At 42.8% G+C, this 10,950-nt stretch overlaps 1 protein-coding gene across 1 annotated transcript in view; it reads left to right on the top strand.

Moving 5' to 3' along the window:
- The first annotated feature begins 1,157 nt into the window (after positions 1–1,157).
- Positions 1,158–10,950, top strand: part of HPSE (heparanase) — a 32,153-nt gene continuing 22,360 nt past the window's right edge. Inside the window, exon 1 of the mRNA XM_075284539.1 lies at positions 1,158–1,469. Coding sequence (XP_075140640.1) covers positions 1,279–1,469 — 191 coding nt within the window. The 5' untranslated portion in view covers positions 1,158–1,278. The remainder of the gene's footprint in view (positions 1,470–10,950) is intronic.

The raw sequence follows: 10,950 nt of genomic DNA, 5'->3' as shown, positions 1-10,950 counted from the left end.
TTTATATTTCCCAATCCTTTCCAAGCCACTCCTGACTTTGACTCAAAAAAACACAGCAAAATCTAAAACAAAAAATGCTGTGTTTCCACAACATGGGCCCTTAGCCTTAAGCCATGTCCTTTACCCAAAATCTACACCCACAGATATATCATGTTAAAAAATGTAGATAAATCCAAATGATTTCCAAAGTAGTTATTTCACGCGTCTAATCATAACTATAATAGTAAATTTCAGTCTATGTCACAGGGTAATGTACTAACTGCGCACATAAGATGGCATTGTGTAACACCTGTGATTGCTTTTCATGCTCTTTTCCCTTTCTATGTGATTCATTGCCATCTGTTGTATCTAAGACCTGGTTCACATCTGCGTTCGGTATTCTGTTCGGGGATACCCGAACGAAACACCAAACGCATTGACTATCGGTGAGCTTAGGAAAGCACACGGACGCCATAGACTATAATGAGTTCCATGTGTTTTCCATGCGGCGTCCGCATGAGTCATGCGGAGAGAAAAATACTTCATGAACTACTTTCCTCTCCGCATGACTTTTGCGGACACAAGCAGTAATGCATGTAGAAAATTGGGTATTCCAGATGGCACTGAATCACCATTACTGCCCTGTCAATTCCGCTATTCCAATCATTTGGAGATCCCACGTATTAGCTCTGTATTTGCCTTCAAATATATTCTGCTGGAAATGGAGATTGTATACTTTCCCCCATCCTGTGAAGCTTCCTGGTTGCTTTTCCTGTATAAAATATTCAACTAATCACTATCTGCACATAGGAAAATGACAATTTTAATTCCGCACGTCTTCTACAGCTATAACCTGTCCATTAGGTCTGATACAACAGGTGCTATGCCAGGCATGCTATCAGGGTGGGGCTAGCTATTTCTATGTGAGCCTCCTCCCTATAGTTGCCTGGGATCACCTGACTATAGAGAAAACCTGTTCATTTGTTTTTATCTGTCCCACATTTACTACGCTTCTTATCTCTGTCTCTGGTCACCTATGCACTGAGATGCTGTAGCTACTATTTACATGAATGTGTTTGGAGGAAGTAGAGAACCAATGACCTATGATTAGAGAAGTTGAGAACATATGCAACCCAAGCAGAAAGTCAATTCATTGTGGTTGTATATACACAGCTTCCTCTGCATGTGACATGATCCAGAGAGGAAAAAATCTCTTCCTGCTTTCAGGCTGTGCAGCATTTTCTGTTTAGCCTATCTTAGTCACCTCTTTTTCACAGCGCGCCACATAGCACCTGACTAATGTATACTCTTGCCTATATTGTATTTCTTCTTGGTGCTCTGCTGAAGGTCAGCAACAATGTTCTGGAACCACCTGTGGAACTACAACTACATCTGAAGACTAGTAACAGATCACCTCTAAACGCAAGATTTCTTTCCGTAACTATTGATGCCAGCCTTGCGTCAGAGCCAAAGTATATTGCCTTTCTTGAGTAAGTATCATGTTCCATATTCTATATGTGTATACAAGTCAGCAATCATAAGCTAGTTATCATTTGTAATTGGAGAAACATTCTATTATTAAAGAAAACCTTTGCCCAAAACGTAAAATTGGCCAAACAGCGTATTAAAAGTTACTGCAGTAGATGTTGTAACTCTATTGGTTTTATTTACTGGCATTTTTCTGTTTTGATCATATTTGCTTTGTGACCGTAGGAAGTGCAGCCATATAGCTCCATTATCTTTGAGTTAACTGTAAGGGCCCATTCACACGGTGGAAACTTTTTCCGCTGTGTGAGTTCTCCGCGACGGCTAGCTGCAACGGGATGCAGTGCATCCACATAAAAATCTGCCTGAAAAATAAAATCTGTGTGAACATACCCTTAAAGGGAATCTGTCAGGGCGATTTGAGACACTAAAGGTAAGTTCAAACAGAGTTTTTTGGACCGGAACCTGAGGCGGAAGCTGCCTCAGGCTCCAGTCCAAAAAACGGGTACTGCGACTGAATGCTGCTGCACTGCACCGACATCCAGTCGCGAAATCCGCTCTGGATTAGGCCCAATGAATGGACCTAGTCGGGAGGAGGGAGTGTCTTCAAGCCAAATCGCGAGGCGAAATGGCCTGAAGAATGAGCATCTCCCATTGAACGGCTCCCATTGATTTCAATAGGAGACGTCTTTTTGGTCAGGATTTTGAGGCAAATACGGCCTCAAAATCCTGACCAAATATCTTCGTGTGAACTTACTCTAAGCCAACCACAGGGGCTTATGGACCAGGGGTTTAGCGTCCCTGTAATAAAATAAATAAATTAACTTTATACTCTCCTTGCACTGACAGTTCTTCACTGAAGCAAGAGGAGTATACCTTGGCTTCAGTGCACATGCTCTGTACCTCTGGCACTTGTGCAGTGATGCTGGGGTATACCAACGTATATTCCCCAACGTATACCACAGCATCACTGAAGAACTGCCCAGGAGCATAAAGTAAAAGGTTGTTGTGGTGTGTGTGTGTGTTTTTTTTTTTTTTTTTTTTTTTTTTTTTTAAATAATGCTGGCTGGATGGAGTTAAAATCCGGTACAAAAAAAAAAAACTTTGGTAATTATTTTTAGCAGGAGATTTCAAAACAACATAATATACAGATAATTTTACATTTTGGTGAAAAATCTACAGTAAATGGTTTGTTCTCTTTGGACAATCTCTTCAAACTTCATGGTTCCTCTGTGATGGCACCTGTACCTCTTCCTTTTCTTCACGGTTGCTGTGAGAGCTGTTTTGCCTAGCATGGACCTACTTGTTTCCTCATCTTGGCTGCCCTACAGCCACCATGTCCTGTCTCTCTCATCAGCAAGCCACTCAACTTCACACCTTCCCTGTCTTTATTTGAGATCCCTTTAGGCCCTGCCAGCTGCCCTTTATGGTCATTCCTTTGGATTTAGTGTTTTTGTTTTTCAGCAATTTCAGTGTTAATGGTAAATTCTTCCTAGTGGTTACGCTGCCTCCCAAAGTTTGTGTACTGGTAATGTCGGCAGAGGGGCTGGCCCTCCTACTTTATGCACTACGCTCTCTTACCCTCCTCTGGGAAACTTATCCTGTAGACCTTATTTTCATATTGCCACCTGTCTAATGTCAGAGGGCTTATTCAAGTGGTATTTGGTACTTTACTCCCTGTACCTGCTTACTAAGCCTGATTGACATTGGATGTTTTTTATGTTGGTGATCTAGAAACTTTGAATTGTTAGTGTTTATGAGATTGATAATAAGTTATATTTTAGGAGGTCCCTTCTTGTAATCAGCCCAGTCATTTCAGGCTCCCATGCTAATCAGCAGGATTTTGGTCCGCATGGGGTGCTGATCACAGCCTCTTCACATCAATGAAAAATCTTGTCATGCCTTGAGACTTTATGGGAGCATATTCAGGTCAGTAATCCACAGTGAAGCCAAAAGACTGGATGGCATACAAGAGAGCCATATTGAACCTCCTGTAATAATTGACCAGCTCCAGAAGAGAGCCTTCTCAAGTTACTCATGTTAATAGGCCCTGACCACTGCTGAAATGACTGAATGTTTGAATCCATGGGCTAGACCCCTTCCTTGGACATCAAACGTCCCAGGTACTTGAAACTCTCAAATAAGTAACACTTGTGAACCTTCAGTCTAAAACCATGTTCTTCACATTGTGTCTGGATTTGGTCTAATAGCTCTAGGTGCTCATAAAACGTAATGAAAAAGTTGATGTTGATGTCCTTTAAGTAAATTAGTAAGCATTCATGATTCAGGTTCCCCAGACACAGGTCCACATGCCTCTGGAATATGCATCTAAACATATCTGCAAAATCTCAAACAGTTTGATCAGAATGACAAAAACTGTTCTCTCCTGGGCCATGTTAGCCACAAGCACATGACAAGACCTGCTGGTGTGACCCAATGTGGATAAATACCATGCCTCAGTCTTTAATGTGGGGAAGTGGGTGCATATTATGTGCCATACAGACATTCAAGTGGTAGTAGTCCACAAAAAAAAAAAAAAAAAAAGCAGAGTGCCATTCTTCTTCTTAATCAGCACAATAGGGGACCCCAAAGGAATCTTGCCATCCTTAAGCTGCCTTAAGAGTGTCTTGGTCTACTTATAGGACAAGTGCTACTTACCTTTACCGCTATGTGTAGTTTGGATGTTCCTAGTTGGAATTTCATGTTTAAATTTGTCAGCCCAAAATCAGCTTTGTAACATGAAAAAATCCTTGTTCTGTGCCCCCAGGACTTGGACTAGGTTCTGTCTAGGTTTAGGCGGACCTTCAACACCAAGTGATCAGTCACCACTGCATGTCACCACCCCCCTAACCAAAAACAACGCAATGGTATCCACCATAGTAGTTTTTACACACCATTGCATTGCTTTTGACATTTATACTCCCTGTTCAAGATATACAGTACATCAGCCATCAATTTTGTACAAATAAGATTTATGTCATGTTTCTTAAGATCCATGATCTCTTCCCAGACTTGGCCTTGTGGTACAGCAGACCTTGTCCTGTCCCCTGCCACTCTTCTGTAGCATGGTTTATAGCATGACTGTAGCACCCGTAGCCAAATGCTAGTGCCCCCTGGCAAGTCTCCAAGACCTCCTGACCTGCAGGTTAGGGGTAGATGCAGGTCCCATCTATGGAACCCACGCCTGTCAGACTTATGGCGCATCCTGTGGATATGCCATAAATGTATTTTGTGGGAAAACTCCTTTAAATTTCTCTGGCAGAAAGTTGTTGCCTGAAGTAGGCAGTCCCTGGCAAATTTCCCTACTGGTAACACTCTTAGTAGGGTGATGACATTGACCTGATTGCTGACTTTTGATTTATGCCACCTCACTTCTATTGAGGTTAACAATGTTGAAGGGTGTCTGCAGTTGGAGGAGCCTCCTTTGTAGGAGTGGCTTCAAATGAGGGGCCAATTTCTCTAGGGTAATGGCTTCCTTCAGCTTCTTTCAATGGTGTGTGTTTGTTTTTTTTCAAAGCACTTTATTGCTGAGACCCATTTGAAACTGGTCTAGCAGCAGCATTTCTGCATCTCCATTCATATCCTTCCTCTATTGTACTATTTGCCAGAAGCTCCTGTAATCTGTTAACATTCTGGGACAGAGTTTCCTCTAACTTTTGGGTACTTGCAATTGACTAATATCACCACTTTCCTGGGCTTTTCTTCCAGTGTACTCAGGGCCAGTCCAGTTTTCATACAATTGGCCACATTTTACAACTTCACCAATGACTCCATCCTCTACTTCTAGTCCTCTAATAACACACACTGGAGCGTTCAAACTGGATGGTAACTTTGGCAGTAGCACGCCCCCTGGCCCTGTGGTTAATACCATGCCAATTTGGAGAGGGGAGTTGGTTTCTCAGCCTTGGAGATTGCTGGTCCTGGTGTCTCACTCTGGGACGGCACCATTTCCTCCTGCGTGGGATTCATACCTTTATTCTTCCTGACAACTAATGCCAAGCTAAACATGCACTGTAGGACACAAGAATGACAACAAGGTATTGGTACAAATGGGCATTACTGAAGTCCTTAACAGAGTTGAGCAAGGAACAGTGAACAGAATAGTAAATACATTCAACAATGTCTTCAGCTGCCTGGTTTGTGTACGGGAGTCTAGCTCTCCCTAAAACAAAATGCTCAGCTGCTTCCAACTACAGGTTTTCTCTACAATGGCAGCCATACTGATGCTTCCTCTCCAAGGGTAAGTTCACATGGGGTCTTTTGGATCGGACCCTGAGGCGGAGAAAATCCTTACAGAAATACCACAATTATTCTGACTGATACAAACTTCAAACGGTGAGAAGAAAAGTGAATATAAAAGCACATCACCACTCCATGCTCCGCTCTTGATCAGGGACCGAGATAAGAATTCTAGTTCAGGACAGAGTAATGTGGAGTGGTGACATTCTTATTTAAGTGCTTTTCCTTCGCCGCTCGAAGTGTATATTAGGACCTTTTTTTGTTATGAATGCTATTACCTGTGTGGACTTTTCTACAATAAGAAAGTCTATGCCCAGCCTAAATGTTATCCTGGCAAGATCCAACATAACCTGTGCTATATTGTACTACTGTATTGCAGTGCTGTAATATACAACTTTATTGCATTGTATTGGAAAGTCTGTTCACCTCTATTTACAGGCTATATGCAGCCTGTACTAGAAATCTATTTAAAGCGGGCATGGGATCCTTCAATATGTTCCCAGCTTCCATGGGGATGGATAACCTTCCCTGTATCTTGTCAATATAAGATCAGTGGGGGTCTGTCACTTGGAACTCCATGAGTCATCCAATTTTGGCAGCTGATAAACAGAATACAGTGTTAAATATTGTATATTAATTTTATTTATTTTTATAGTTGTGGAACTAATTCACAGCAGCTAAGCTCCCATTACGGTGAATGCTAACTGATTTGTAGTAACCTGGTCTAACCCTCCCTTCTCTCTACACAATGAATGCAACTATCTGCTTCTTGCTCCATTTTCTGTGTATCATCTGCTGAGAATGGCTGATCGCTGAGACTGCCAGATGTCAAACCATCATCTTCAGATGTTAATGACCTTTAGTCCCACAGTGCCTGATCTTAAAATATTGTGAGCTCACAGAAATGACCAGTCAAACACAGGAAGTGTGCTTAAGGCTATTTCCTCTTTATTTGGCGTACAACATAAACCTTTATATTAATCAAAACATAAGTGTGCCCAGCGACAGACATCATACAGTCTTGATTGATCTATCCCCTCCCCAGTCCTCAACTGCAAGATAGCATTTTATCTCTGTCTGGCATGTTACAAAAGATTATAAATTCTGATGTTCTGATCTAAACATCTGAAAAGCAGAAGTAATTTAGATATTATTGTGACTTGGTAGCTTTCCATAAGCTTGAAGACAAAATATATTTCTCTATCTGAGATGTTAGAGATGGTAAATTTCTATAAGAGCCCTAAAAAACGTCTATATTGGAAAGTCGAATGATGCTGCTTGAAGCTGACTTCAGTTCCATCCATTTGCAAGATTTGGTGAAACTGGGTAGAAAAACAACTTAATGGCTTATGGGCCCCCAGCCGCTGCTTTGGCTACTACGGAGGTTGTTATGCCTCTGTGTGCAGTGACTTGTATATGGGAATTAGTAAGATACCTTTTGACTTGCTCAGTAACTAAATTACGTACTTACAGTTACGTACTTTCTTTTAGTAATGCAGCCGCTTGGCTAGGTTAAGTTAAGCAGAAGCCAAGCAAGCAAACACACGGCAAAAATATTAATAAGAATTTACAATATGTGTGTGTGTGTGCAATATAGATAGATAGATAGATAGATAGATAGATAGATAGATAGATAGATAAAGGGAGACTGCTGTATAGGAAAAAATTCAAGGAAAGTAGTATGGGGTGAGTGATTCATATTAGAGAAAGCCATAGCAAAATATGCAGATAATGGCATAAACCAGAACAATGTTCAAAAACACAGCAAAGTGCAAATAGATACAGTCCTATGAAAAAGTTTGGGCACCCCTATTAATCTTAATCATTTTTAGTTCTAAATATTTTGGTGTTTGCAGCAGCCATTTCAGTTTGATATATCTAATAACTGATGGACACAGTAATATTTCAGGATTGAAATGAGGTTTATTGTACTAACAGAAAATGCGCAATATGCATTAAACCAAAATTTGACCGGTGCAAAAGTATGGGCACCTCAACAGAAAAGTGACATTAATATTTAGTAGATCCTCCTTTTGCAAAGATAACAGCCTCTAGTCGCTTCCTGTAGCTTTTAATCAGTTCCTGGATCCTGGATAAAGGTATTTTGGACAAACAATTCAAGTTCAGTTAAGTTAGATGGTCGCCGAGCATGGACAGCCCGCTTCAAATCATCCCACAGATGTTCAATGATATTCAGGTCTGGGGACTGGGATGGCCATTCCAGAACATTGTAATTGTTCCTCTGCATGAATGCCTGAGGATTTGGAGCGGTGTTTTGGATCATTGTCTTGCTGAAATATCCATCCCCGGCGTAACTTCAACTTCGTCACTGATTCTTGAACATTATTCTCAAGAATCAGCTGATACTGAGTGGAATCCATGCGACCCTCAACTTTAACAAGATTCCCGGTGCCGGCATTGGCCACACAGCCCCAAAGCATGATGGAACCTCCACCAAATTTTACAGTGGGTAGCAAGTGTTTTTCTTGGAATGCTGTTTCTTTTTGGACGCCATGCATAACGCCTTTTTTTTTATAACCAAACAACTCAATCTTTGTTTCCAAAATGAAGTTGGCTTCTCCAAATGTGCTTTTTCATACCTCAGGCAACTCTATTTGTGGCGTACGTGCAGAAACGGCTTCTTTCTCATCACTCTCCCATACAGCTTCTCCTTGTGCAAAGTGTGCTGTATTGCTGACTGATGCACAGTGACTAGAGATGAGCGAACAGTGTTCTATCGAACTCATGTTCGATCGGATATTAGGCTGTTCGGCATGATCGAATCGAACACCGCGTGGTAAAGTGCGCCATTACTCGATTACCCTCCCACCTTCCCTGGTGCTTTTTTTGCTCCAATAACAGCGCAGGGTAGGTGGGACAGGAACTACGACACCGGTGACGTTGAAAAAAGTAGGCAAAACCCATTGGCTGCCGAAAACATGTGACCTCTAATTTAAAAGAACAGCGACGCCCAGCTTTGCGTCATTCTGAGCTTGTAATTCACCGGGGACGGAGGTTTCCGTCCAGTTAGCTAGGGGTTAGATTCTGGGTAGGCAGGGACAGGCTAGGATAGGAAGGAGAAGACAACCAACAGCTCTTATAAGAGCTAAATTCCAGGGAGAAGCTTGTCAGTGTAACGTGGCACTGACGGGCTCAATCGCCGCAACCCAGCTTTCCGCGGATCCTGAATGGAATACACTGACAGTGTATTCCCGTATACCCGATATATACCCCCGATACCCGTTCCAACGGTGTGCCCCCCCACCTTCACCCCAGAAATACCCTGCAAGTCCCCTAGCAATAGAATTGGGGCTATATACACCCACTATTTTTGCTACTGCCATATAGTGCCATTGTCTCACTGGGAATTCAAAGAATATATTGGGCTTACATATAACTTCAATTCCAGGGAGAAGCTTGTCAGTGTAACGTGGCACTGACGGGCTCAATCGCCGCAACCCAGCTTTCCCAGGATCCTGAATGGAACACACTGACAGTGTATTCCCGTATACACCCCAAATCCCCGTTCCAACGGTGTGCCCCCCCACCTTCACCTCAGAAATACCCTGCAAGTCCCCTAGCAATAGAATTGGGGCTATATACACCCACAATTTTTGCTACTGGTATATAGTGCCATTGTCTCACTGGGAATTCAAAGAATATATTGGGGTTACGTGCACCCACAATTTTTGCTACTGGTATATAGTGCCATTGTCTCACTGGGAATTCAAAGAATATATTGGGGTTACGTGCACCCACAATTTTTGCTACTGCTATACAGTGCCATTGTCTCACTGGGAATTCCACAAATAATTTGGGGATTCATTCACCCTACATCTCAGGCTCTTGCCATATTCACCCAGGTTGTCAGTGCTGCACCAGCTCGTTCCCAGACAGCTCGGCCCGAAAAACACATTACCTATATAGAGGATTTGGACAATGAAGACAACATGTTCTAAATCTAATGTCTGCACCTTCTCCAGAATTAAAATAAAGGCAGCGTTTAACTTTCAAATAGCACTGCACAAAGGAAGATCTTATCAGCCTGTCTCATGACATGCTACTGAAAAGTGTCATTTGTGTATCTTAATGTAAATATAGTTGTATAAGCTTTTTGGGTTTTAGGCACTGCCAAGTTATTTATTACCACCCGCTCCCTTATAATGATGATGACGCCAAAGTCACTGTGGGTGTTCAGAGCTCACAGCTTTGGTTGACATTTGTCTCGCTCTCTGTCGGTACCAGCTGTCTTTTTGGATACCGTAAAGTTATGTTGACTTTATTAACAGCTATAGAAGCTTTAGCCAGGTTGTGACGGTGTGTAACCCTAACAACACTAAGTGGGATACACATTAATAGTCAGTCTATGTACGCTAAACGTATCACTGAAGTAATTTTTTTTCCCCTCTCCCCTAATATAAGAAAGGAACAGACATTAGACCTAGACCGGGGTTCGAGGCTTGTAAAAATCCAGTATTATTTGTTCTTCATGATGTGAAATATGTGTTGAAAAGCAACCCAAGATGAAGTCAGCCATGTGTGCCAGTGTGTTACTTGGCATGCCTTTGCTGGCCCCAACTGTAAGGGTCACTCTCCATTTCCTCCATTTTCCACTCCCCTTCACACCATTTGTGGTGAAGCAATGGGATGCACTGAAGTGCACCCTCTAGCCTCGTGTGGGACAGGGACATCAGATGCCACTCCAACCCCCTCGTCTTCCTCCGCCAGCCAACGGTGCGAAGATGAGAGGAGTGTGCTCTGAATGTTTTCTGCCTAGCAGAGGCTAGTTCTCACTTACGAAAATGGCCCCACTTTGACCTGTATATCAGGCACAATGGTGTAGGTTTCAAAGAAACATGGCACCAACAAGTTGGAAAACGTGGGCCATGCGTGGACCGTGTTTGAGTCTGGCAAGCTCCAGATCTGCTACCAGGTTCCAGCCATTATCACAGGCGCAAAAATGCCAGGCCCCAGGTGTAGCAGGGAAAAAAAAATGCCATCTCAGCCAGGATGGCATCCCTGACCTCGGAGGCACTGTGCTGTCTGTCCCCCAAGCTGATGAGCTTCAGCACCGCCTGCTGACGTCTCCCCACACCAGTGTTTTAGCGTTTGCCGCTAGTAGCTGGGGTGGAGGTTGCAGCGTCGTAGGGTTTTAGTCTACTCCTGCCATGAATTTTTACCTGGGAGAGGAGATAGGGTACCTCAGTTTGCACCCCGGGACCAGACTCCACCACATTCACCCTGCCT

The sequence above is a fragment of the Leptodactylus fuscus genome, chromosome 1 (genome assembly GCF_031893055.1).
Source record: "Leptodactylus fuscus isolate aLepFus1 chromosome 1, aLepFus1.hap2, whole genome shotgun sequence".
NCBI lineage: Eukaryota > Metazoa > Chordata > Amphibia > Anura > Leptodactylidae > Leptodactylus > Leptodactylus fuscus.
Note: the sequence above shows the minus strand (reverse complement) of the source record. Positions and strands in the feature narration are given on the sequence as shown.